The sequence below is a fragment of the Odocoileus virginianus genome, chromosome 17 (assembly GCF_023699985.2).
Source record: "Odocoileus virginianus isolate 20LAN1187 ecotype Illinois chromosome 17, Ovbor_1.2, whole genome shotgun sequence".
Classification (NCBI taxonomy): domain Eukaryota; kingdom Metazoa; phylum Chordata; class Mammalia; order Artiodactyla; family Cervidae; genus Odocoileus; species Odocoileus virginianus.
The window spans coordinates 52709879-52735721 of NC_069690.1; the positions used below are offsets into that span (position 1 = coordinate 52709879).

The following is a 25843-nucleotide window of genomic DNA, read 5'->3' on the forward strand; positions in this document are numbered from 1 at the left end:
CAGGGAATCCAATGACCACCTGCTCCCAACAAGGAGCCTGGAGTTCTCGGGGAAACAGGTGAGTGGGCTGGGGGCTGCTGTCTTCTGTCTTGGCTCTCCTGGGACATTGCTGTCACTTGCCTGACCTCAGAGATAAGGGCGTGAGCCGACTCTCGGGTTTGCTATGAGAAGCCAGTCATTGGACAGGCTCCTGAGCCAGGAGGTCATTTCAACAAATGGGCCCCTTTCTGAGAACAGAAAATGACAGGTATGCCACGAATGGTTAGAAGACAATTGTCACCCGGGACTAACACGGAGAGAGGGGCTTGGGCAGAGGGTGAGTGGCCTCTGGGCCCCGCCTGCCTTCTCTGGCTCCATCTCACCATCACACTCAGCTGGGAGAAGAACCCTGGAAACCATTCTGCTTCCCTGTTTTTATGTCCCTGTTCTGTTAGGTTGGCCAAAAATTCATTCAGATTTTTCCATAAGATAGTATGGAAAAACCCAAATGAATGTTTTGGCCAGCCCAATACTTCCCTGTTGGGTCAAGGCCTCCTGCTCCCCTCCCCACCCCCCCACCCCCACCCCCAGGATGGGTGACTCCCGTGTCCCTGCTCCAGGGCCAAATTCAAAGCCTTGTTCACAAGATGCAGCCAAGAGACGCAGGCCTTTTCTGCCCCCAGGGGGCACGTGGCCAGTCTCGGGCCTCTGTCCCTGGTCTCCCCAGTCTGCTGGGACCCTTATCTGTTCTCCAGATGTCTTCTGCCCTCAGCTGGGCCTGCTAGGACGTCGGTGCTCCTAACCCAGCCTGACTGCATCCCTCCCCTCCCCTTGCTCCCCCTCAAACCCTCTCCTTCCACCAAAACTGCAGTGGTTCCAGGGAATGTCTCCAGATCTATTAGGAGGGACTTGAGCTGGGCCAGTGAAACGAGCTCCTGGAGACGAGGAACCCATGCCTTTCTTGAAGACTCTGGGGGCCACTGCGGGGGAAGGCAGCTACCAAAATGACCTCCCTGGCTGGCCCTCATTGTGAGGAAAAGAGCAGTAAATGGGTACTGCTGTTCGACACTCCATCGGACTCCAGAAAAGCCACCAGGGGCCACTTTGGGGAGGGAGGAGAGGCAGGTCAGAAACCCAAGTCACAGTGGGTTCCCAGGGCTTCCGTGGTGGCTCAGTGGTGAAGAGTCCGCCTGCAGGAGACACACACCCCACCCCTAGTCCGGGAAGATCCACACGCCTCAGAGCAACGAGCGCACCACCGCAGAGGAGCCCCCGCTCGCCCCAACTAGAGAAAAGTCCAGGTGGCAACGAAGACCAGCACAGCCAAAAATAAACAAAATAATTTTTTTAATGAAACAAAAAACAGTGGGTTCCCAGGAGGCTCCACCAGACCCTGGACTCAGCAGCACCCGAAGGCTAGTGCTTGGGGCCCCTGGGGGAGTCCCGGCCCCTCTAGAGCTGGTCTGCAGCTCTCTGAGGATCCCAGCAACGCACGTGTGACTGCATCTAGCCCCGGAGCCACAGACAGATGGGAGAGGCAGCCGGCCAGGAAAAGCGTTCTGCGGCACCGTGGGGTGGGGCTCCAGGGAGCAGGCTGGGTGGTGTACACTGTTAAAAGGTACCTTGTGCCAGTTGTCTGGGGAGAATGCCCCCTGGCAGCCCCACCCTGTCGGTGGAGGACACGGAGCAGAGACCCAGGCGCCCTGGGGGTGAGCAGAGAGCCCGGGGGTCCCTCCGCCCACCCTGAACTGGTAGGGAGCAGCCCCTGGCGGAGAGTCCTGGGTGAAGAGGTGTGCCTGATAGCAGGGTGTTGGCTGGAGGTGTTTATTAACCCTGAGCTGTAAGGCCTGGCCTCGATCTCTGAGCCTAAATGTGCACACGCGCGTCCGTCTGTCTGGAGCCCTGTCTCCCCTGGGCCGAGCTATTTCCCTGTCTGGGCGTGATCACGCTGGCTCCCTCTGGCTCTGGGCATTGGGTGTAACAAGTCCAAACCTTCTCTGAGACTCAGGCAGGGGCAGGCGCCCCGCCCTTTGGGCTGTTCCCTTTCCTCCCAAACTGGTTGTGCAGGAGCAGGGCGAGTGTGGTGCGGGGAGTGGGGGTGCATGCACGCAGCCCCGGCCCCCTCACCGCCTCACCTGCAGGGAGGACCCGCCCAGAAACTGCCCGCCTGGTGCCTGCTGCCCCACCTCGCCAGAGCCCAGCTGAGCAGCCAGAGAGGACACACGCCCGCTGCCCGTTGCCCACTGCCCGCTGCCTGCCCACCCTCGCCGGCCGAGCCCAGCCCGAGCCCACACCTGCCTTCAGGACCATGTTCAAGGGGCTGAGCAAAAGCTCCCAGGGGAAGGGGTCCCCCAAGGGCTCCCCAGCCAAAGGCTCCCCCAAGGGGTCCCCCAACAAGCACAGCAGGTGAGCATGGCCGGGGGTGGGGGCCGGGGCAAGGATGGCTCCAGACCCAGGGGCTCCAGCCACCTGGAGGCAGCCGGCCAGAGCCGGGGACCAGCACAGCGTTGGCATTTGGTGTCCTGAGGCTAAAGAGCCTGGGGGTGGACTCTCTTCCCTGCCCAGGCCCAGCTCCAGCCCTGGCAGGGGCGCAGGCATGGCCTGGAGCTCCCCCCATTCTGGGGGTTGCGGCCTGAGGGCTCTGCAGACAGGCTGGACAGGGGCCTGAGCTTTCCTCCTCTGCTGGGAGGTGAGGAGGCTGGGGAGCACGGCTCTCCATCCACAGCTCTGCCCTCTAGGCTCCACTTGCCCCAGGATGACCCGTGGGACCTGGGCACAGGGTGGGCAGAAGGACTGGGGCCAGAGAAGCCGAGGGTGGGCGGCGGAGTGCCCAGAGGCAGGGAGGCGGGGCTGTGCTGCTCCAGGTCCAAGCTGCCGCTTTCCCCACCGGCTGGCTCCTTGGGCCTCAAGAGCTTTGTCACCGAGTTGAGATGATTCCTTCACCGGGTTGGTGTGCAGACGGGTGCTGCGGGGAAGCGGGAGGGGCCTATGGACCTGGGACGTCTCAGAGCCTTCCTCAGTTCACCCAGCTCTCTGCGGGGGCCCCAGCTCGGCCCCCCCAGAGCCCCACACTCTGCAGACAGACTCGGGCAGCCTTCTTCCGCTCACTGGCCGTCAGCCCCCTCTGCTGGGTGGAGGAGGCAGCTCGCCTGGGGTCCCGGGTGTGGAGGTGGGGGCCGAGATGAAAGACCCAGCACCCGATAGGGATCAGGGCGAGGACACCGAGGCTGGGCTTCTGGGCGGACAGGAAAGACGGTGGTTAAGACTCTCACTGGAGTGACCTGTCCCCCCTGGGGCTCTGGGCCCTGCCCAGGGCGGAATGGGCTCCTCCCGGCAGGAGCAGCCCTCCCAGGATTCCGGACCTGGAGCTCCTGTCCCCAGGGCGGCTCCCAGTCATCTCCTTCACCTCGGCACTGTGGAGGGCACATCAGTCCCCTTCCCTGCAGTCCATTTGTTCAGCACATATTTATGGAGCACCTACTGTGTGCCTATTTATGGAGCACCTACTGTGTGCTGGGACTGCTCTAGGCCTGGGGGATGCCATCATAAGCAGAGTTGACAGGTCCCTGCTTTCAAATCCCTTTAGAGGGGTAAAAACTAACACTGGGTGCTGACTCTGCACAGGACCCACACAGTAACACGGGGAGGAGGTGGATATTAGTAGAGCCTTGATGTATAGGTGAGGAGCCCCAGGCCCAGAGAGGTTAAGTAACTTGCCCAAGACCACACAGCTGCAGTGACAGAGGAAGATAAAAACCAGGCTGTTGGTCAGAGTTCTTTCAGACTGTCTCTTTGTGGCACGGCCCTTCTGCTTGGAGGGGGCTTCTCCTTGGACCCCTGGGTCAAGGCCCAGCCCGTGTTGCCGTCCCTCCCCGGGGGCGGTGACCTCACAGGGCGCTGTGCTCCTGAGGCTTAGACCATGCTCTTATTAGGTCTGCTTGACCCTCTAGGTCCCAGAGAGTGAGCTGGAGCCCACCGCTGGTGCCCTGTAGAGGCTGGGAGACAGCCCTGGGAAAGGACCCCGGTCTAGGCTCATCCTCTGCTCCTCCTGGCTGTGCCACCTGGAGCCAGTCAGGTCCCAGCTTGGGCTCTGAACCCCCGAATCTGGAAAGTGTTGGGGTTCCCTGGCAATCTCGTGGCCCACCTCCCCCACCGGGTGCTGTGTGTCTCCTCTGGAAGCTTGCTAACCCCGGGCACTGCAAAGCCTGGGGCAGCGGTGGGGAGACAGGGCTGGGGAGGGAGGGAGCTGAGCTGGGGGGCTTGCTGCTGCCCCCCTGCCCCCAGCCAGCTCACCCTCCCCGGGATCCAGCTGTCCCGTCTCAGCTGTGAGGGGCTGAGCCAGTGGTTCATTTGCTCCCCTGCGGGCTGCCGGCCCTCCTGCCTGAAGAAGCAGCAGAGAGCAGGGTGGGGTCGCGAGGCACTTCTTTGACGGGGAGATGGCGGCTCCACAGTGCCACCCACTCCCAGGACGCTCATTTTCTGAAACCTCACTGAAGGCAGCACTCCCCTGCCCCAGGACTGTATCTCACAGAGATTCCCACCGAGAGGCCAGGGCTCCCCAGGTCTTGACTCCACACCTGCAGGGCAGTGAGCTCGGCTGTAGGGAAGGACGGGGTGGGTGCAGGCAGGGGACCCCACCCGGCTGGGCAGACCACTGCCCAAGGGAAACAGGGAACTTCGCCAACCACGCCGCCCTCTGTCTGCACGCCTCATCAGAGCTGCCGCTCAGGAGCTGGCCCTGCTGGTCTCCCGCATGCAGGCCAACGCCGACCAGGTGGAGAGGGACATCCTAGAGACCCAGAGGAAGCTGCAGCAGGTGAAGCTGGGGGCTGATGGTGGGGCACGGGGGTGTGGGAGGCTCATCGCCAGGCCTGGTGGTCCCAGAGGTGCCCACTCACCTTGGTAAAGATGCACAGGCGGTCCTGTCCTTCCCTGGTCACTCCCCAAACACAGTGGGAGCCAGGGCTTGGCACGCCTTCTCTGGTGGGCTCCCAACGCCATGCCCTCCCCTGTCCCTTCATTGTCATCACGGCACCCCTTCTATAGTAACATCAAAGCACAGCTCTTCACCTGATGTTTGGGGGCCCTTGACCTGGTTCTGCACTACCTGCTCAGAAAAACCCCATTTTCCATTGCACCCAAGGCTTTCTCTAGTCAGGAGCATCTGTTCCTTTTTTCTGAAATGTGCTCTCACCACTTCACCCCAGCCCCCAAAGCCCTCCACCTGCAGGAAGCCCTCCCTGATTGCTTCCTACAGGGGAGTCAAAGGGCCTCCCCTGTGTCCCTGAGTCTGCCTCACGGGTGCTCGCACCTCTCCCTCTCCCGGTGTGGGCACCAAGGTTGGCCAGGGTCCCTGGGATAGCAGGGGGCCTCAGGCAGCAAGGATGCCTTCCCTGCCTCAGGACCGGCAGCACAGTGAGCAGCGCCAGGCCCTGCAGCACCAGCAGGAGGTGGGCCGCAGCCTGAAGGAGGCCGAGGTGCTGTTGAAGGACCTCTTCCTGGATGTGGACAAGGCCCAGCGGCTCAAGCACCCGCAGGCTGAGGAGATCGAGAAGGAGTGAGTGTGGGGCAGGGGGGTGGCAGGAGCGGGAGCTGGGGGTCCAGGATGGAGGCGCTGGGGGTCCCGGGGGAGCCTCAGACCCGCCTCCGACCTGCTGACCACTTCCTTGGCAGCATCAAGCAGCTGCACGAGCGGGTGACCCAGGAGTGCGCCGAGTACCGTGCCCTGTACGAAAAGATGGTGCTGCCGCCCGACGTGGGGCCCAGGGTCGACTGGGCGAGGGTGCTGGAGCAGAAACAGGTCAGGGGGCACCCAGCAGCCATCAGAGGGCGACACAGGGCTGCGTTTCGTCAGGGGCTGATGCATGCTTGGACCTGGGTGGGGGCTGTGTCTCTGAAAAGGGAGGGGGCAGAAGAGACCGTGCAATCATGGAGGGCTTCCCACAGGTGGGAGAGCTCGGTTGGGATGGGGTGAAGTGGTGAGGAAAGGATATTTCAGAAAAAAGGAACAGAGGCTCCTGCCTGGAGGAAGCCTGGGGCACGATGGTAAAAGGGCTTTTCTGGGCAAGAAGGGAGAACCAGGTCAAGGGCCCCTGGAACATCAGGTGAGGAATTGTGCTTTGCTGTCATGACAGAAGGGGTGCTGTGATGACAATGAAGCGGCAGGGGAGGGCGTGGACAGGGCAGGGTGTGTGCAGGCTCAGGAGTCAGGCTGGAGGTGTCCAGGCAGGAGGCAGGGCAGAGCAGGGAGATTTTTCAGAGCTAAGCCTTGAGACCTGGGGACCAGTGGGATTCAGGATCCATAATTATGTGACCCAGAGGCCTCAGCCAGAGCCACTGGAGACTAGCATTTTCCCCAGGGTGTCCCATGTGGCGCTAGTGGTAAAGAACCCGCCTGCCAATGCAGGAGACATAAGAGATGCAGGTTCAATCCCTGGGTCGGGAAGATCCCCTGGAGAAGGAAATGGCGACCCACTCCAGTATTCTTGCCTGGAGAATTCCATGGACAGAGGGAGCCTGGCAGGCTACAGTCCCTGGGGTTGAACAGAGTTGGACACGACTGAAGTGACTTAGCACGTGTCCCAGGGTGAGCTGCAGCCATTCACCCAGGCAGCATCTGGCCTGTCCACCCCTCTGCCTGAATGACCAGCCCCATCCCCTGCTGATGAGGATGCTGGGTGGAGGGGGAGGGTGGGTGCGGGGCTCCCCACCCCAGGCCCCGCGACAGAGCTGAGTGGCCAGCTCTTCTGCAGAAGCGGGTCTGCGAGGGCAAGTACGGGCCAGGCATGGCGGAATTGGAACAGCAGGTTGCTGAGCACAACATCCTGCAGAAGGAGATCGAGGCCTACGGGCAGCAGCTGCGGACCCTCGTAGGGCCGGTGGGTGAGCCATCGGACACACGCCCCTGTTTGGCCTCAGTCCTGTTTCCCTTTCTCCCATCAGAGCTTGAGTGAGGTCTGGCTGGTCCTCCGGGGCTGGGGATGGAGGAGGGGCAGGGGCAGCCCAGGGATGTGGGGTGTGTTCTCCCCTGCACCTCATCTCTCACTGGGCCTGCGTTCTCTCCCCCTCGGTCGAGACAGGACGCGGCCACCATCCGGAGCCAGTACCGGGACCTCCTGGTGAGCCCCTGGGCAGGGCCAGGCCGGCGGGCTGGGTGGGCTGCCTGCACCCTTGATGAGGCCAGCCTTCCTGGGCGCAGCCTGACGGTGCCTCTCTCCCCGCATCCGAGAGCAGAAGGCGGCCTCGTGGCGAGGGCAGAGCCTGGGCAGCCTGTACACACACCTGCAGGGCTGCACACGCCAGCTGAACGCCCTGGCCCAGCAGCAGCAGCGCATCCTCCAGCAAGACTGGAGCGACCACTTGGTCGACACTGCAGGCGTGCGGAGGGAGTACGAGGTCAGCAGGGGCGGGCAGGGGCGCCGGGGGGGGGGGGGGGGGGGCCCCCCCCACGCAAGGCCGGCCTGGTCCTCACCGCCAGTGCCCCCGCCTCCATCCTCTCCCAGCACTTCAAGCAGCACGAGCTGCTGAGCCAGGAGCAGTGCGTGAACCAGCTGGAGGATGATGGGGAGCGCATGGTGGAGCTCGGGCATCCGGCCGTGGGGCCCATCCAGGTGCGAGGGCTGGACACTCCCTGCTGCCTCGGGGACCCTCGGTCAGGGAGCTTCCCGGGGAGGCTGGGGAGACTGGCTGGGCCCAGGCCAGCGGGAGCAGTGGGCCGGGCCAGCCGAGTGGGTGGGCGCGGTCCGAGGGCTCTGCACTGCTGCCCCCAGGCCCACCAGGAGGCCCTGAAGTTGGAGTGGCAGAACTTCCTGAACCTTTGCATCTGCCAGGAGAGCCAGCTGCAGCACGTGGAGGACTACCGCCGGGTGAGCAGGGGCGGGGCCGGGTGGGGGCACGACACGCACCTCGGGGGCCAGGCACCTCATAAAAATGATAGAGCTAAAAAAAACAAAAACAAAACAAACAAACAAAAATGACAGAGCTCCGTCGTTGTGACTGGGTCCCAGGGGAAAACAACGTCACCCATGAATTCTCGACAGGGTGATGTCACTCCTTGAGGGGGTGAAGGTTGTTTCTTGAAAGTGAAAAAAAAAGAACTTTTTTTTTTTTTTTCATAAAAAAGTAAATCACAGATATGCATACGTAAATGATATACAACATATCTGATAGTAAAGTTTCATGGCAATGATGGAGAAAGTAAAGGACAAAAATGTCTAAAAAAACTACTTAGAGGTACGTCTCTGGAGACCCATCAGTTAAGACTCTGCACTCCCAATTCAGGGGGACCGGGGTTCACTTCCTGATCAGGGAACTAGGTCTCAAGCAACTAAGAGTTCTAACGCCACAACTAAAGATCCCACACGGACAACCAAGACCCGGCGCAGCCAAATAAGTAAATTAATTAAAAAAAAAATTTTTTTTTTTAAAAAGCTCCTTAGAAGGTGCAATAATGAAGCAAGAGTTGAGAAACATTGATATAATAGACTACAATAGACAACAGTCCTGTCTATAAAAGTAACAATTTTTGTTTTTTTTGAAAACCAAAAAATAAAAAATATATATCCACAATGGGGACTTGTTTTTCTTTTTTTTTGGCTGTACCACGCAGCTTGTGAGATCTTAGTCCCCCCAACAGGGATTGAATCCAGGTCCATGGCAGTGAAAGGGACCTAAGCTGAGACCTAAGCACTAGACGACCCGGGAATGCCCAATAGGGAATTTTTTTCTTGGTAGTTTCCAACTAAAATGGTTTATATACTTTGAGAGAAAAAAGAAAGCAAAAGTTTTCCCTTTTTCTTTTTTTTAAAAGGCATTTTGCACTTGGATAATATTATTATATATATATGTATAATATATAAGCGTTAGCACATCCACTGACGAGAATTCTGTAGTATCACCCAGCTGTGGACTGTCCCTTTAAAGCACACGCCTAGCTTCTGCTCAGAGATGCCCTGGGCACCCACCCCTGGATCCCAGCCAGGACTCCAGGTGCTGGAGTGAGTCCTCCAGGAGGGGCACCGCCCTTCATCCGAGCAGGAAGGACGAAAAACAACATGTTTTATGACACTAAGAGAAATTAAGTTCAGTGACCCCAAAATGCCTGATTTGCCGAGCACTTCAGTTAGAAGGTCCCCTCACCTGGGTAGAAAGGCCGACGGCAAGTGGCACTTTGGGTTCAGCCAGTTTGGGTTTAGCTGGTTTGCAGGGTGGCAGGCAGTAGGTGCCCCAGCTCCGCTCCTGACCACCCACCGACCTCAGTTCCAGGAAGAGGCCGACTCTGTCAGCCAGACTCTGGCAAAGCTCAACTCCAGCCTGGACAGCCAGTACAGCCCTGCCCCGGGGGGCCCGCCTGGTGCCTTAACAGAGATGCTGCGGCAGCTGGAGGTGAGATGGCCCCCTGGCCCCTACCTGTACCCACTCCTGGGCACCAGGCCTGCCTGGGTGTCTGGGTTTCACGCCTCCAGGGTGCTTAGTCCTGCCTGGATCCCATGCCCTGAGGGCGGAAGGAGGGGGTTCACTCCAGCCAGAGGAGCCTTATCTGTCAGCTGCAAGCCGTTCCCACCTCTGGACCTCAGTTTCCTCACCTGTAACGTGACAGGGCTTCCCAGGTGGTGCTAGTGGTAAAGAAAGTGAAAGTCGCTCAGTCCTGTCTGACTCTTCGTGACCCCATGGACTCTACAGTCCATGGGATTCTCCAGGCCAGATTAGTGGAGTGGGTAGACTTTCCCTTCTCCAGGGGATCTTCCCAATCCAGGGATGGAAGCCGGGTCTCTCGTATTGCAGGCAGATTCTTTACCAGCTGAGCCACCAGGGAAGCCCTCCTGCTTGCCAATGCAGGAAACATAAGAGACATGGGTTCGATCCCTGGGTGGGGATGATCCCTTGGAGGAGGGCATGGCAACCCACTCCAGTATTCTTGCCTAGAGAATCCCATGGACGGAGGAGCCTGGCAGGCTACAGTCCATGGGGTCGCGGAGTCGGACACAATTTGAAGTGACTTAGCACACACGCAGGCACAATGTGACGGGGACTGCCCAGAAAAGCTCTGAGACCCCTCCAGCTCCCACTCTGGAGGCCTGGGGCTTGGTTGCTGGGCAACCCCCTACCCCACCCCAACCAGCAAACTCTAGGATCCTGGGTGCCCAGGGAGGGGCTCGTTTTACGTTGCTGACTAAGAGACCCTGTCTTCATGATGGCCAGGACCCCTTCCTGGCCCTCCTGGGGGGCACGGGTGGGGTTGGCCTGAGCCCCCATGGCCTGGGTCACTGCAGGCAGAGGAGAAGCAGCTGACCATGGCCGAGAAGACCGTCAAGGACCTGCAGCTGCGGAGCCAGGGGGTGGCCCCTCTGCCCCAGCGAAGGAACCTGCCCCCACAGCCCCTGCGCGTGGACAGCATCTGTGACTGGGACTCAGGAGAAGTACAGTCTCCACCTGCCCGGTTCCTCCGGGGCCCTACCCACCCCACCCCTGCCACCCCTAGTCCCTCCCCTGTCCCCTCCTACCCACTCCTGACAATGCCCCGCCCCACCCCCACCCCACCCCTGCCCCAGCACCATCCACTCTAGGCCCTGTCCAGCCCCTGGCGGGTTGCTGTCCTGACCCCGGCACTCCCTGTTCCTCCCTGGCCCCATCCCTAACCTCTACTCTAGTGGCCTCTGCTGGGCCTCGATCCCTTCTCCAGCCTGGCCCCTAAGCCTGCATGGGCCCCTCCCCACCTCCCCGCCCCCTCCGCGCCCCAACAGGTGCAGCTGCTGCGGGGTGAGCAGTATACACTGGTGGACAACACTGACCCGCTCACCTGGGTGGTCCAGGGCCAGGCAGGCGAGACCAAGCGGGCCCCAGCTGCCTGCCTCTGCATCCCAGCTCCGGACCCTGAAGCCGTGGCCAGGGCCTCTGGGTGGGTCCACCTGGGGACCCAGAGGGGCAGGAGGCAGGCTGTGGACCCACCCACACCAGGCCCTGTAGTTTGAGGCCGTCGCCTGCCCTTTGCCTAAATGTGTGACCGCGGGGGCTGGGGGAGAGCATGGAGGAAGGTCCTTCTCTGACTGCCCCCTTGTTGCAGGCTCGCCTCGGAGCTGCAGGCCCTGAAGCAAAAACTGACCACAGTCCAGAGCCGCCTGAAGGCCAGCGCCAAGGAGCCCTTACGGCCCAGCCAGCAGGGTACTGAGGGCTGGCCAGGGAAAGAGGGAGGCGTTGTTGAAATAGGAGTAGATGCCTACTCTGAGTTTAGTAGGGGGCTTAGTCTAGCTGGGGGCTGCCACCAGCAGGGGTTGACCCTGAATTAAAGGCTCTGCTCTGGGGGTTCCATTCCCTGGGTTGGCAAGCCTGATGTCCCCTCCCTCAGGCCCACCACCCTCCCCAACATGGGCCTTCTGCAGGCACTCACAGAGGGGCCCAGCAGGCAGACACGAGGCAGGCCCTGGACCCTCAGAGACACTCTCCTCCCCCAGCTGCAACCAGCTCGGGCCCAGCCGACCCGCAGGCCCAGAAGCTCCTGACACAGATGACCCAGCTGGAGGAGGACCTGGGGCAGATAGAGAAGCAGGTGCTGGCCTGGGCCCGAGCCCCGCTGAGCCGCACCACACCACTTGAGGACCTCGAGGGCCGCATCCAGAACCACCAGGTGGGTGAGCCAGGGCAGCTGGGATAAAAAACAGTCCAGCCCTTGGGAGGCGGGTGAGGGGGCAGCTGCAGGCCCCCGAGGTGGAAGACACAAGCAGCAGTCCAGGGTTCCCTCAGGCTCCTTCCCATCCTGGCTCTTCCCCTGGCCTGCTCTGTGACTTTGGGCGATTCACTTAACCTCTCTGGGCCTTGGTTTCCTCACCCCTGAAAATGGGCTTGCAGCATCTTAGGGGTGGTTTCTCAGGAGTAGCTGGCGGGGAGCGTCCCTGGAGAGTGTGCAGGGGTGTAAACATAGTCACAGAAGGACTCAGAAGTGCTAATGGTGAAAGTCACCCCTTCCCCACACCCGGGGGTGGGGGGGTCGGGGGGAGAAGTATGGGTTGTATCCTTCCAAACCGGTTTCTACTCAAATATATTGTTTGGATTTAGTTTTTTAAAAATGTGAAGCATGTTGTTCACATGATTGTGCAACTCGGTTTTTTTTCACTCCGCCACATTCTGCAGCGTTTCAGCTCGGTCAGAGGGCCGACCGGGGGAGGCAGGGCTCCAGAGGTGGGAGAGGTGTTTCAGATGGGGTCCTGGGGGGCCAGGCGAGGAAGGAGAAGTGGCAGAAGCAGGCAATGTGGGGCGACAGCCTGGACAATACCTCTGCCCATGCCAGGCCTGGTTACCACGGCCCTGGCAGGGAACCTGGCAGATCTCTTGGGCTCAGGCTATCTCCAAATAGGTACTTAGTTTGGGGGTTTTGCGGGGGCGGTGTTTTTTCTATTTATTGGCCGAGTGCAGCATGTGGGATCTTAGTTCCCTGACCAGGGATCAAACCTATGCCTCCTGCAGTGGAAGGGCAGGGTCTTAACCACTGGACTGCCAGGGAAGTCCCCGGTCCTTGGGTTTGGAAGGTCCTCTTCCACATCAGGGGTCTGGGGGTCCAGTTAGCCTGGAAGGTGGGCAATATGTGCTGTGGAGCCAGCACTAACGGATAATGGAATCGATGAGTGAATAACTAATAAAAGAATCAACAAAAACAAACAAAAAAAAGAATCAACAAAATCATAATCCCAAGTGGATGGAGCTAGGGCTTTGCTGCTTGACTGGGGGGAAGGGGCAGGGAACTGAAGGTTTCGTGAACAGGGATGGTGACGTGAAGACCAAGGTGGGTGAGAGCTCCTGACTCACAGGGTCTCATTTCATCCTCCCATCAAGCATTTTGTAGATGAGGAGGCCGAGGGTCAGAGAGGTTGACCTGCCTACGGTCATCTACCTGCAAACTGAGCCCGAGCATGTCCACACCACATTCTGGTGGCCTCGCAAGCAGAGTTAGGTTGGCAGAGTTAGGTTGACATAGCAGGAGAGCTGGGTGGAAGCCACCTGCCCAGAACCAGAGATCCTGAGATCCCTGCTGCCCCCCAGGACACAGCCCAGCGCCTGCAGAGCCTGGGAGCAGAGAAGGAGGCGGCCCAGCAGAAGTGTGAGGCGTTTCTGTCGGGGCAGCCCTCGGGGCCTGCTGCCCTGCACCTGCCCGTGGTCCTCAACAATGTCAAGAACAAATACAGGGACGTGAAGGTTCTCTGCGGCCTCTGCGGGGAGAAGTGAGTGCCCGGGGGACAGGGGCCGCTGGGCGAGGCCTGGGGGTGTGGCCAAGGCCAAGGCCTGCATCTCACCCTGGGCCTCCTCTTGCGACAGAGCCAAGGCCGCCCTAGGTCTGGAGCGGCAGATCCGGGATGCGGACACGGTCATCCGAGGCTTCGAGTCCGCCCTGGCACAGGAGGCCCCCATCCCCGCGGGCCCGGGTGCGCTGCAGGAGAGGGTCAGCGAGCTGAAGGTGAGGGGCCGGGCGGCCTCCTGGCAGGAGGTGGGGGGTGCGTGCTGACCCAGGAACGGGGGGGCAAGTGGAGGGTGGGCCTGGCATCCACTGAACCGCAGGGTACGTTGTGTCCCCTCCTGCCCCAGCGCCGGCGGAGGGAGCTGCTGGAGCAGCAGGCCTCTGTGCTCGGGCTGCACCGCCAACTGAAGGCCGTCGAGCACTCGTGCAGTGCGCTGCAGAACAATTTCCACGAGTTCTGCAAAGACCTGCCGCATCAGCAGCGACAGGTGCGGGCCCTCACTGACCGCTACCACGCCGTGGGGGACCAGTTGGACGTGCGGTGAGTGGCCGGGCTGCTGGGGCTCACAAATGCGTGGTGGCCACGGCTGATGAGCTGTGGGGCCTTGGACGGGTGAGCGCACCTCTCTGAGGCTCAGGTTCCTCTCCTCTAAAATGGGATGATAACAGCATCAGCCTCCCAGGTGGTGCCTGGCAGAAAGTGTCCGGTCCCTCTCTGAATGCCCAGCTCCAGCCACTGGGCCAGAGATAGAGAGGATCAGCATGGCGAGTCAGTCAGGCCTCCTGACCTGTCCCAGGGACGAAGGAACCTACCAGCCTCCTCCGCGCACCCCTCGCCTGCCCCCCAAGGGCTGCTCTCACCTGTGCTCCTCCTCCTGCAGGGAGAAGATGGTGCAGGATGCCAGCCTCACCTACCAGCAGTTCAAGAACTGCACGGACAACCTGAACGCATGGCTGGAGCACCTGCCCCACAATCAGGTGCGGCCCAGCGATGGGCCCAGCCAGATCGCTTACAAGCTGCAGGCACAGAAGGTGAGGAGCTGGGGCTGCAGGTGGTGTGGGCCGCCCACCTCTCTTACCCAGAGCTGAATCCTCAAGACAGGCCCAGTTCCCTGGCCGCCTTCCTAACAGGGAGAGCAGCCTGTGCGCATGTGGCCCGCCCTCTAGTGGCCGGTGTTTTAATGACCTCAAACCTCAGACCCCAGAGGCCAAAATGCTACACTTTGTCCACGGTGGCTCAGACGGGAAAGGGTATGCCTACAATGTGGGAGAACTGGGTTCAATCCCTGGGTCGGGAAGATCTCCTGGAGAAGGAAATGGCAACCCAGTCCAGTATTCTTGCCTGGAAAATCCCATGGACGGAGGAGCCTAGTAGGCTACAGTCCATGGGGTCGCAAAGAGTCAGACACGACTTCACTTTCACTTTCACTTTGTCCATGGAAACAGCCAGCCTTTCTCTGTCTGGCCCGAGGTGGGCAATGGGCTTTGTGTTCCTGGAGGTACAAACTCCTACTTCATCCTCTTCCTCATACCTCCTACTAATGTTGCTGTTGTTCAGTCGCTAAGTCATGTCCGACTCTTTGTGAGCCCGTGGACTGTAGCATGCCAGGCTTCCCTGTCCTTCTCTATTTCCTGGAGTTTGCTCAAACTCATGTCCATTGAGTCAGTGATGCCATCCACCCATCTCATCCTCTGTCGTCCCCTTCTCCTCCTGCCTTCAGTCTTTCCCAGCATCATACATGCTACTAATGAAAAGGGGCTGGGTACAGCCTGGCCCTCAGGCAGCCTGCAGTTTTGAGGGAAGGCCAGTGCATCTCAGGCCACGATGCTGATTAAGTGCTTCCGTGGAGAAGCCGGAGTGCTGTGTGGGAGCCCTTTGTAAGGACACCCATGGGGTCAGGGCAAGTGGTCTGGAAGGAACTGACACCCAGCCTAAAGCCTGAGGAATAAGCAGTGTGACCAGTATGTGTGTGTTGGGGGGTGAGATGTTTTGAGCAGAGGCCCTGGTGGGTCATGGCCAGGGGTGGGGTGGGGTGGTGGAAGGTAGCTTCCCTCAGAGTGCTTGCTGCCCCTGGGTGTTGCTGGCTGCCCGCGGGCCTGGAGGCGAGTCCAGGTGAGCAGGGGTCCCTTGACCCTCCCTCCTGCCCCGGCAGAGACTGCTGCAGGAGATCCAGGGCCGCGAGCAGGACAGGGCCACGGCATCCCGCCTCTCCCAGCACCTGCAGGCGGCACTCCAGGTAAGCAGTCCCTTCAGCTCCTCCCTCTTTATCTCCCCCTCCCCCCCACTCCTTCCACTAGCCCCCTACTCCCCCTCCCCCAGCTCTCTCCACTGACAGCCAGTCTGTGTCCTTCCCCCGCATGCTCAGGACTACGAGCTGCAGGCAGACACCTACCGCGGTTCCCTGGAGCCCACCCAGGGAGGGTCGGCCCCCAAGAGACCCCGAGTGGCTCCCCTGCAGGACAGCGTCCAGGCCCAGGTGAGCTGGGCTCTGTGTTCCTCGTTCCCGGGGTGCCAGCCCTGCAGCCTCCGAGGGAGGAGCTGACGCTGGCCCACCCCCTCCCTTTGGCCTCTCCAGGAGAAGAACCTGACCAAGGCCTACACTGAGGTGGCAGCTGCCCACCAGCAGCAACTGCACCAGCTGGAATTTGCCAGAAAGATTCTGGAGAAGGTATGGGGGTGATGTCCACCCTAGGTAGCCCGGGCAGGTGGTCGACCAGGCAGACTTCCCTACCTGCTCATGTCGCAGCCCCGGGGCAGGCTCAGCGGCCTGAAGGAGGGCCGGCTCTCTGCCTCCCCCAGCAGCCCCTCCAGGTTGGTTTCCTCCTCAGAGTGTAGTACCAGGAGATGACCCTCGGTGCAGTCACGGCTTGGCCACTGGGTAGCACCCCAGTGGGGACAGGAGAAAATCCCGCAGTCTTCAGCCTCAGGACCCAGCCCCAGTGGGCAAGAGGCCACCCAGGTCTCCATCCCGGGGAGACCAGGAGCCGGGAGCTCTCCATGACTCTCAGTGACTGGCCAAGGGACTGGCCAGCCTCCTCCCACCCAGAGTTGTATCCCAGGATCCCCCAGAGGAGCACAGGCCCATTTCTGGGAGCCTGGGTGGAAGGGGAGCCGGGAAAGTTTGGGAAGGGAGGACCTTCTTACTTTCACATTCTAGTGCAAATGCAGCCTGACCACTGCCTTACATCTTAGCACACTGGGCTTTGATGAAACCTCTTAAAATCCTACCTTTGAACTCCTCAGATCTTCAGTTCCACCTCCCAGGACTTCCTGGGAAGCCTCAGAAAGCAGGGAAGGGTCCTGATCTCAGAAGGGTGGGGGGGTGTTGCTCAGTTGTTCAGCCGCTTAGTTATATCAGACTCTTGGTGACCCTACGGACTGTAGCACGCCAGATTTCTCTGTCCTTCACCATCTCCTGGAGTTGGCTCAAACTCAAGTCCATTGAATCGATGATGCCATCCAGCCATCTCATCTTTTGTCGCCCCTTCTCCTCCTGCCCTCAATCTTTCCCAGCAACAGGGTCTTTGGCCAGGGGCTTATCCCTTTTCTCCCCTTACCCCAGGACTCTCCCCTCTTCCTCTGCAGAAAGAGCTCAATGAGGACATCCAGGTGATCCCTAATGCCCAGCAGGGGTCCGAGAGCCCAGCCCGAGCAGGCAGGGAGTCAGAGGCCCTGAGGTCCCAGCTGGAGGAGGAGAGGAAGCGGGTGGCCCAGGTGCAGCGTGAGCTGGAGGAGCAGAGGAGCCAACTGCTGCAGCTGAAGACCCAGAAACCCGTGGAGAAACTGGAGGAGAAGGAAGTGGTGGAGTTCTACCGGGATCCCCAGCTGGAGAGCAGCCTGTCCAGGGTGAAGTCCCAGGTGGAGGATGAGGGCAAGAAGCGGGCCGGCCTGCAGGCAGACCTGGAGGCGGCGGCCCAGAAGATCGTGCAGCTGGAGAGCCAGAGGAAGGCCACGGAGCCTCATCTGCTGACCAAGGAGGTCACCCAGATCGAGAGGGACCCCGGCCTGGACAGCCAGGCGGCCCAGCTCAGCGGTGAACTCCAGCTCCTGCAAGAGGAGAACACGGCCATCTCGGCCCGGCTAGAGGCGCTGAAGGCGGAACTGCTGGCCCTTGAGCAGAAGGAGGTGAACGTGAAGGAGACAGTTGTGGTGAAAGAAGTGGTCAAGGTGGAGAAAGACCTGGAGATGCTCCAGGCGGCCCAGGCCCTGAGGCTGCAGATTCAGGAGGATGCAGCCCGGCGGAAGGAGGCAGAGGATGCCGTGACCAAGCTGCAGGCTCGAGTTGTGGAGCTGGAGGCGGCAATCCGCGCCGTGGAGCCCAAGGTGATTGTGAAGGAGGTGAAGAAGGTGGAACAGGACCCCGGACTCCTGCAGGAGGCATCCAGGCTGAGGAGCCTCCTGGAGGCACAGAGGAATGAGAATGAGGTGCTGGCCAGGGAGCTGAAGGAGCTGCATAGCAAGCACAGTGCGGTGGAGAAGCAGAAGCCCAGGGTGGACCTGCAGGAGCGCGTGCAGGAGACCTTCCAGGTGGACCCGGAGACGGAGCGGGAGATTGCGCGGCTCCGGGCAGAGCTGCAGGAGACCGCCCACAAGAGGAGCGGGGTGGAGCAGGAGGTGGAGCGGCTGCTGCCTGAGCTGGCGGTGCTGCGGGCACAGAAGCCCACCGTGGAGTACAAGCAGGTGACGCAGGAGCTGGTGCGGCACGAGAGGAGCCCCGAGGTGCTGCGGGAGATCGACCGCCTGAAGGCCCAGCTCAACGAGCTGGTCAATGGCAGCGGGCGGGCCCAGGAGCAGCTCATCCGGCTGCAGGGGGAGCGCGATGAGTGGAGGCGAGAGCGCTCTAAGGTGGAGACCAAGACTGTGAACAAGGAGGTGGTGCGCCGTGAGAAGGACCCCGTCCTGGAGCAGGAAGCCCAGCGGCTGCGCCAGGAGGTGCGGGAGGCCACCCAGAAGCGGCGGGCGGCTGAGGACGCGGTCCATGAGCTGCAGAACAAGTACCTGCTGCTGGAGAGGCGGCGGCCCGAGGAGAGGGTGGTGGTGCAGGAGGTGGTGGTCACCCAGAAGGACCCGAAGCTCCGCGAGGAGCACAGCCGGCTGAGCCAGAGCCTGGATGAGGAGGCTGGCCGGCGGCGGCAGCTGGAGCGGGAGGTGCAGCAGTTGCGGGCCATCGTGCAGGAGGACGAGGGCCGGCTCAGCTTCCGGGAGGACCGCGGCAAGAAGCTGGCTGCGGAGAGGGAGCTGCGGCAGCTGACCCTGAGGCTCCAGGAGCTGGAGAAGCGGCCTCCGGCGGTGCAGGAGAAAATCATCATGGAGGAGGTAGTCCAGCTGGAGAAGGACCCGGACCTGGAGAAGTCCACCGCAGCCCTCCGGCAAGACCTGGCCCAGGAGAAGACCCAGGTGACCGAGGTGCATCGGGAGTGCAAGAACCTGCAGGTGCAGATCGATGTGCTCCAGAAGACCAAGGCGCAGGAGAAGACCATCTACAAGGAAGTGATCAGGGTGGAGAAGGACCCGGTGCTGGAGGGAGAGCGTGCCCGGGTATGGGAGGTGCTCAACCGGGAGCGCGCGGCCCGGGAGAGCCGGGAGGAGGAGGTGAGGCGCCTGCGGGAGCGGTTGGAGCGGGCCGAGGCGCTGGGGAGGACCTGGGCGCGGGAGGAGGCTGAGCTCCAGAAGACCCGGGACCGGGCGAGCCAGGAGTGCAGGCGGCTGCAGCAGGAGCTGCGGGAACTGGAGAGGCAGAAGCAGCAGCGGGTGCTGCACCTGCAGGAGGAGTCCAAGCTGCTCAGTCAGAAGACAGAGAGCGAGCGGCAGAGGGCAGCCCAGCGGGGCCAGGAGCTCTCGCAGCTCGAGTCGGCCATCCTCCGTGAGAAGGACCAGATCTATGAGAAGGAGCGGACCCTCCGGGACCTCCACACCCAAGTGAGCCGGGAGGAGCTCAACCAGGAGACCCAGACACGGGAGACCAACCTCTCCACCAAGATCTCCATCCTGGAGCCCGAGACGGGGAAGGACATGTCCCCGTATGAGGCCTACAAGAGGGGCGTCATCGACCGAAGCCAGTACCTCCAGCTGCAGGATCTCGAGTGTGACTGGGAGGAGGTCACCACCTCGGGCCCCCATGGGGAGGAGTCTGTGCTCCTGGACCGCAAGAGCGGGAAGCAGTACTCCATTGAGGCCGCCCTGCGTAGCCGGCGCATCTCCAAGGAGGAGTACCATCTCTACAAGGACGGCCAGCTCCCCATCAGCGAATTCGCCCTGCTCGTGGCCGGGGAGACCAAGCCCTGCCCTTCCCTCTCCATTGGCGCCATCATCTCCAAGTCCCCGCTTGCGTCTCCGGCCCCCCAGAGCACGAATCTCTTCTCTCCTGGCTTCTCTCTCGGGCTCGGTGAGGACAGCTTCCCCATCGCTGGCGTCTACGACATGACCACGGACAACAAGTGCACCATCAAGACCGCCGTGGCCAAGAACATGCTGGACCCCATCACCGGGCAGAAGCTGCTGGAGGCACAGGCGGCCACAGGAGGCATCGTGGACCTCCTGAGCCGGGAGCGCTACTCTGTGCACAAGGCGATGGAGCGGGGGCTGATCGAGAGCGGCTCAACCCAGAGGCTGCTCAATGCCCAGAAGGCCTTCACCGGCATTGAGGACCCTGTGACCAAGAAGAGGCTGTCGGTGGGCGAGGCCATCCAGAAGGGCTGGATGCCCCAGGAAAGCGTGCTCCCGCACCTGCGGGTGCAACACCTGACCGGGGGGCTCATCGACCCCAAGAGGACCGGCCGCATCCCCGTGGCGCAGGCCGTGCTCTCCGGCATGATCAGCGAGGAGCTGGCTCAGCTCCTGCAGGACGAGGCCAGTTACGAGAAGGACTTGACAGATCCCATCTCCAAGGAGCGACTGAGCTACAAGGAGGCCATGGGGCGCTGCCGGAAGGACCCCCTGAGCGGCCTATTGCTCCTCCCAGCCTCACTAGAGGGGTACCGGTGCTACCGCTCGGTCTCCCCCACTGTCCCGCGCTCCCTGCGTTGACGGGGGCCGAGCAGTCACAGGGAGTGATTGGGGATGGGGAGGGGAGGATGCACGCACCCTGGGCCCCTGGAGCAGCTTAACCCAGGGGAGTGGGTCTTCCCTCTGACTCTTCGATGTTCTGTTTCTCACGCGTTCTCGGTGTTGGACTCCCTCCCATGACTTTGGTATCCCCTGACCCATACCCTGAGCCAGCAGCTCTGCTTCCCCGGCTCCTCCCTCACCCTGTGCTTCCAATAAACGAATTCTCCTGGTGTCTTTTTTTTTTTCTTTTACAGTAGTAAAAGATGTTTATCAGTTTTCACGATCAATAGCCAGATCAAAAAAAGATAATTCCAACTGCAAGCAATCATGGAAATATGATTAACCTAACAGTATAAAATAATTACATACAATTTGAGGGGGTTGAGTGAGGTGGTAAGTGGAAGTACACATTTTCATCTGCCTGGCCAGTCTACAGCTTTTGGCTGGTTTCTCCTGGTGTCTTGTTCACGTTTGAGAACAGAGTCAATATTTCTGGGGCATGGGCAGGAGGGACGGCACTCCTACGTGAGGAGAGGACACACCCAACTGGCCCTGCTGGCAACGGGGACTTTCAGAGGACAGCGGCTCCTTTCACTCCGGGAAGGACCTGACAGGAGCAGGTCGTGGAGGACCAGGCCCTCCCCACAGCCAGTTCAGGGCAGAAGCTGTCTCCACCCCTCTTGTCAACCTCCCCCTTGTTGGCACGTCCCTGGCGTCCCCCGAGAGCAGAGAGAAACACTAGAAAACTCAGGAATACGTCACTTTTACTTTCTGTTCTTAAAGCCAGAGGCATACAAACATAAGCATATCCGCAGTGATGAGACAGCTACTTAGAACATCCGACCTCCTCCTGGGATCAGGAAAAAGGCCTCTCCCCCTCGCTCCACCTCCTGTTTTAACGTGGGACTCTTAACTGGAATTCAACTCTTCCCTCAAAACATTTTAAATCCAAAAAGACCAGCTGGGGGGGGGGGACCCTTTCCTTGGGGGTCTTGCTCTGCAGCTGAGGGCGGGGCAGCCGAGGGGTGCTAGGAGAGCCTTCCTGGCAGCCCGGGCAGGCTTTCTGCTCTCCTTGGCACCTGCCAGTCTGGTGCCCAGGGACCCCGCCTCTAACTGACCTTCTCGGGCAGGGGGCTTCTGTGCCCCCATCTTAAAAAGGCAAACCCAGAAAACAACACAGAACATGCTAGCCTGCTGGCAGGACTAACCTAAACTCAGTCCTCAGACAGCTGATGCCAAATTGCTCCCCTTTCTTGGGGAGTGAGTGGGGAGGCGGCGCAGGGCAGCAGGTGCAGAGGGGTTTTGAGGCGGTAGGCCTCGCACGTTCTCAGCGGCAGAGACGCTCCAGCACACACTGGTGGGGTGCCGAGGCAGTCTGGGTGGACGAGAAGTACGGGTGGGCCAGGGCGGCCTTGGCTGAGATCCGCCGGCTGGGGTCGTACTGCAAGAGTTGCTGCAGAGAGAGGAGGAGAGACCGCTTGGGCCCCAGGTGCGGCCACGGCCCCAGAGCCCCAAAGCAGCTCCCTTCAAACCCAGAACCGCCCAAAGCCACTATCTCCCAGCTGGAAAACCAGTTCCAGACACTCCTGAAATCTGGGGACAAAGACTTTGTTCTAGTCCTGTTGAGTCACACCCTGTCTCCTTCATGCTACTGAGGCTGAGTCAGTCTCTCCTCTTCCTTAGAGAGCTTTGCAGGCTCCAGCCCACTTCTAGTCGAGACAGATCTAAGTATCAGGAAGAGGGGCCAAGCATGTCCAGGGAGCATGCTTGAGAGTGGGGCAGAAACAAAAATCCCTAAACCCAGCGGGAGGGCAGAAGGACCTCCCCACCTTAAAGCGGCCAGGATGCAGGGTGAGGAGTCTTGGTGGGAAGTCCATGCCACCCCCCAGCACTGGGCTGGGAGACACACACAGCCCTCCGGAAAGTGGGGCACACAGCATGAAGATGAACTTGCTGCCCTGCCTTCCTGTGACCCAACATCAGATTCAAGAGAAAAACGTGCTCCGAGTCTCTGGGGGCGAGAATGCATGCCTGGACCCCTCTGGGCATCCAGGCGTGGGCCAGCCCAAGCGGTCAAGAGGATGTACCTGGAGTGGTGACTTAAGACTGGTGGGGGCTGAGGAAGTGGAGGGGGGCAGCCTGCTCTGAATAATAATCACAAGAAAAAATTACTGAAACACAGGACAACCAAGAGAAAGGGCACATATCACAGTATAGGCTTCCCAGTGGTAAAGAACCTGCCTGCCAGTGCAGGAGATGCAAGAGACCTGGGTTCAATCTCTGCATTGGGAAGATCCCCTGGAGTAGGAAATGGCAACCCACTCCAACATTCTTGCCTGAAAAATCCCATGGACACAGAAGCCTGGTGGCGACAGTCCATAGGGTCACAGAGAGTTGGACACGACTGAGTGAGCACACACATACATCACAGCGTAAAAACAAAGGTAAATAGAAGAGAGAAATTTTTAAATGGGTGACAAACACTGGACTTATTGTGGGAGAGGCCTCCAGGTGCAACTGATACAAACAGGGGACAAGCCAACTGTGTACAGAGGTCAGAAAAGAGACCGGTATGGCCCCAGAAGGAGCCAGGCTTACATAAGAGGCTGGATGACAAAGTGGACACTTCTACGGAGAGCAGCAGCTGGCATGAGGAGGCCTTGGCCTCCCTGCCACCTACCTGTACCTACCAAGAGCAGGTCCTGGCCCTCTGGCTCCAGGTTTGGCACAATCTCCTCCAGCTCCTTACTGGTCCACTTGGGGAAACTGCCCTTATAGTCAGGCAGCTGGGTGACTCCTGGCCACATGGCCTCACTGGGTGTCCCCAGCGTCCGAAAGATACGGAAGAGTTGGTCAATCTCAGAGTCGCCCGGAAACAGGGCTCTGCGGGTCACCTGGAATGGGGAAGGAAAGAAAGCGTGGGGTCTATTCCCTTGTCATACAGAACCCAGTACCAGACGAGCAGCCAGACCAGGGAGGTACCTTCCAGACATCTTTCCCAGGGCTGTGCTAAAAATCCTGACCTGTTCTGGAAAAAGAACTTTAGCCCAATCCCAAACATCCCTTAATCTACTTTTAATAGGAGAACCAGAGCTCCCACGTCCCCCGACCCCAGGAGGACCCTGCCTGTAGCCTCCCCATGGCCGTGTTTATCCCTCTGTCTACCATTTCTGCAAAAATGCAACCGATGCTCCAGATATCCACAGCTGTGGAGTAGAACTGGCAGCCCAAGAGGATCTCGGGGGCACGATACCAGAGTGTCACCACCTGGGGGAGCAAGAAAACAGCATCATTCAGGGCAGCCGGGTGCACAGGGGCCCAGGGGCCGTCCCTTCTCTCCCCCTCCGTCCCCTGGTACCTCATGGGTGTAGGAGCGCAGCGGCACCCCAAAGGCTCGGGCCAGTCCAAAATCAGCCAGCTTGATGGCCCCCAACTCGCTGATGAGCAGATTCTGGGGCTTCAAGTCTCGATGGATGACCCGGTGCGAGTGGCAGAAGTTCACCCCCTGCAGCAGCTGGAAGAGGTAACTCTGGAACGGTGGGCAAGAAAAAGAAAGAGCTGGCAGAGCGGAGGTGCGGTGGGGGCTGACTGAGGGGGCCCTTGCTGGTCAGCCCGTCCTTCTCCCCGTACCTTGACTAGGTGCGGGGGGAGCTCGGAGGCCGGGATGGAGTCCATGTACTTCTTCAGGTCCTGGCTGAGGAACTCAAACACCAGGTAAAGCTTCTTCTCGCTGTGAACCACGTCCAGCAGCCTGGCCGGGCGGCACCAGTCAACACGCGGCTCCCAGTCGTGCTGGGACAGGTGAACCGCCCCATCCCCTGCCCGCCTTACCTGACGATGTTGGGGTGCTTAAGCTCTTTGAGCAGGGAGATCTCCCTGATGGCAGTGCTTGGGACCCCCTCAGTCTCCCTGGAGAGGGGGGTGCAGCAGTTCAGGGAGAAGCTGGGCGGGGTGCTTCTGCCGGGGGGGGGGGTTTCATATATAACATTACATGAGGATGGCCACCTCCTAGCAATGGGACCCTCCTGGGCACATAGTTATCACCCCCAAAGGCCCAGGGCGAAGACTGGCCAGGATGAGGATGAGGGCTGCACCTGTGTGGCCCCCCTACATGAATGAGCAGCAGTCAGAAAAGGAGTCGAATACAAAACTCTGAGATGAGGGTCAGGCGGATGGCTGGGTCACTCCAAACCAGGGGGTCTCAGAGGCTACCCCGGCACTCACAAATCCAGCCTGATCTTCTTGAGGGCCACGAGCTGCCCGGTCTCCTTGTTCTTGGCCTTGTACACCACCCCATAGGTGCCCTCTCCAATCTTCTCCACCTTCTGGAACACATCCATGTCCGCAGAGCTGCCCTGGAAACAGACGGCGCCTGGGGCGTTCCCCCCCATGCCCAGAACCCCTGCTGCCCCTTCAGCCCCCAGGGCACATCCTGCCGGGCCCCCACCCAGGCCCCCGGGGCTCCTGAAGACTGTGGCTCCCAGGGAACCACCCTGCTCTGCCGGCCAGGCGGACCAGGCCCAGGCCCAGCTCCCACCCTCCACCCCAGCCCCAGCCCATCCCCAAGAACCTATCATGGAGGGAGGCTGCAGCCCAGGCCGGGCAGGGACCCCCAGGCCCCAGGAAGCAGCTGCCCCAGAGTCGGGCTACGGAGCGCAGGAGGGTCCAAACTTCCCCTGCCCAGGTCCCGGCCCCAGGGCGGGAGGCTGCCCAGAGGGGCTGCCCTGGGGGGCCCAGGGTCAACTCGGGGTGGAGGTCAGGGGTCAGGAAGGGCTTCAGAACTCACAAAGCTGCACTAGGCCGCGTGGCCAGGGAGAGGGGCTGGGCCTGGCCTGTTTGGAGATGCTCGGCCTCGTGAGGGCAGAACCTTGACAGGAGCAGCCCCCGCTGCGTCCTGGGTCCCTCCACCCGGTCCTGGGCCACCCACCGCCAGCAGTCTCCCCTCAGGCCCTCAGCCCAGAATTCACCAGAAACCCTGCGATCCTGCGGCCTCTCTGCCAGGCAGGCCGCCTGCTCCGAGGCTCCCCCTCCTGGCCCCGGCCGGCACTGCACCACGTGCACGCGCTGCTCAGTCACACCACCAGGCTTTATTCACAGGGACATTCTGGAACTCTCCAGGACCCACACGAGGCCCAGCGCCCCAGCGCCCCAGCGCCCGGCCTCGGAGCGCTAGGCTGCCCTCCCCTCGTCTCTCCAGACAAAGGCTGTCAGCCGGGGGACGCTCCTGCATCTTCTCTGCAGCAGCTCCAGCGTCTGGCCGGGCGGGAAGGCGGCATTGCTCCCTACTGGCCACTGTCCCTCTCTTGCTGGTACAGCCTCTGCTCCCGGACGGCTTGTTCTAACAAGGGGAGGTTCATTCCTTCCACACACGTCAGTACCCGGGCCTTCACCACGCAGCTTCCGTCTGAAACACACAGACACCAAGGCCCCGGCAGGGTCAGCAACGCACCCTTCAGAGGCGTTCTGTTTCTCCTCGATTTCTCCTCAGTCCTGAGTTTGGACAGAGAGCCTGACGGGGCAGAGGTGAGAAGGATGGTTTACGGATGCTGGCAGTTTGTATACTTGGGCCTCAGAACTGTTGGGCCCGCCAC

The 25843-nt window shown here is 60.7% G+C and overlaps 2 protein-coding genes across 7 annotated transcripts; one reads left to right on the top strand and one right to left on the bottom strand.

Annotated features, from left to right (window-relative positions):
- Nucleotides 1-584: 584 nt before the first annotated feature.
- EVPL (envoplakin) lies at nucleotides 585-20483 on the top strand. Of its 2 annotated transcripts, none has more exons than XM_020915568.2 (22): nucleotides 585-2385; nucleotides 4696-4795; nucleotides 5382-5536; nucleotides 5653-5779; nucleotides 6732-6857; nucleotides 7059-7097; nucleotides 7213-7374; nucleotides 7482-7589; nucleotides 7749-7844; nucleotides 9238-9363; nucleotides 10251-10397; nucleotides 10722-10876; nucleotides 11042-11171; nucleotides 11396-11602; nucleotides 13012-13190; nucleotides 13285-13423; nucleotides 13552-13745; nucleotides 14086-14236; nucleotides 15358-15441; nucleotides 15571-15681; nucleotides 15781-15873; nucleotides 16791-20483. In XM_020915568.2, exons 1-22 carry the CDS (start codon nucleotides 2288-2290, stop codon nucleotides 20229-20231), a joined length of 6168 nt encoding a protein of 2055 aa, XP_020771227.2. In that variant the 5' UTR covers nucleotides 585-2287; the 3' UTR covers nucleotides 20232-20483. The 2 variants fall into 2 exon arrangements, with proteins under 2 accessions (XP_020771227.2, XP_020771226.2); XM_020915567.2 differs by having other exon boundaries at nucleotides 11042-11139; nucleotides 11430-11602.
- Nucleotides 20484-20999: 516 nt separating this feature from the next.
- Nucleotides 21000-25538, bottom strand: CDK3 (cyclin dependent kinase 3). 5 transcript variants are annotated; one of them, XM_070479933.1, is made up of 8 exons: nucleotides 25220-25538; nucleotides 24477-24607; nucleotides 24084-24209; nucleotides 23883-24003; nucleotides 23611-23781; nucleotides 23418-23519; nucleotides 22933-23146; nucleotides 21000-21705 (listed from the first exon to the last, which is right to left on the bottom strand). In XM_070479933.1, exons 2-8 carry the CDS (start codon nucleotides 24590-24592, stop codon nucleotides 21467-21469), a joined length of 1089 nt encoding a protein of 362 aa, XP_070336034.1. In that variant the 5' UTR covers nucleotides 24593-24607; nucleotides 25220-25538; the 3' UTR covers nucleotides 21000-21466. The 5 variants fall into 5 exon arrangements, with proteins under 5 accessions (XP_070336034.1, XP_070336032.1, XP_070336033.1 ...); XM_070479931.1 differs by lacking the exon at nucleotides 25220-25538 and having other exon boundaries at nucleotides 24477-24782; XM_070479932.1 differs by lacking the exon at nucleotides 25220-25538 and having other exon boundaries at nucleotides 24084-24161; nucleotides 24477-24780.
- Nucleotides 25539-25843: the final 305 nt, after the last annotated feature.

What these genes read in the sequence shown, in the direction of transcription:
- EVPL (XM_020915568.2), top strand. Translation starts at nt 2,288, where the DNA reads ATGTTCAAGGGGCTGAGCAAAAGCTCCCAGGGGAAGGGGTCCCCCAAG. An exon ending in GCTGAGGAGATCGAGAAGGA is followed by an intron (nt 5,537 to 5,652) that starts GTGAGTGTGGGG and finishes CTTCCTTGGCAG; the next exon opens with CATCAAGCAGCTGCACGAGC. An exon ending in GCCGCATCCAGAACCACCAG is followed by an intron (nt 11,603 to 13,011) that starts GTGGGTGAGCCA and finishes GCTGCCCCCCAG; the next exon opens with GACACAGCCCAGCGCCTGCA.
- CDK3 (XM_070479931.1), bottom strand. Translation starts at nt 24,643, where the DNA reads ATGGGGGGGAACGCCCCAGGCGCCGTCTGTTTCCAGGGCAGCTCTGCG. An exon ending in TGCGCTCCTACACCCATGAG is followed by an intron (nt 23,520 to 23,610) that starts GTACCAGGGGAC and finishes TTGCTCCCCCAG; the next exon opens with GTGGTGACACTCTGGTATCG. An exon ending in CCTGCTCTTGGTAGGTACAG is followed by an intron (nt 21,706 to 22,932) that starts GTAGGTGGCAGG and finishes CTCTCTCTGCAG; the next exon opens with CAACTCTTGCAGTACGACCC.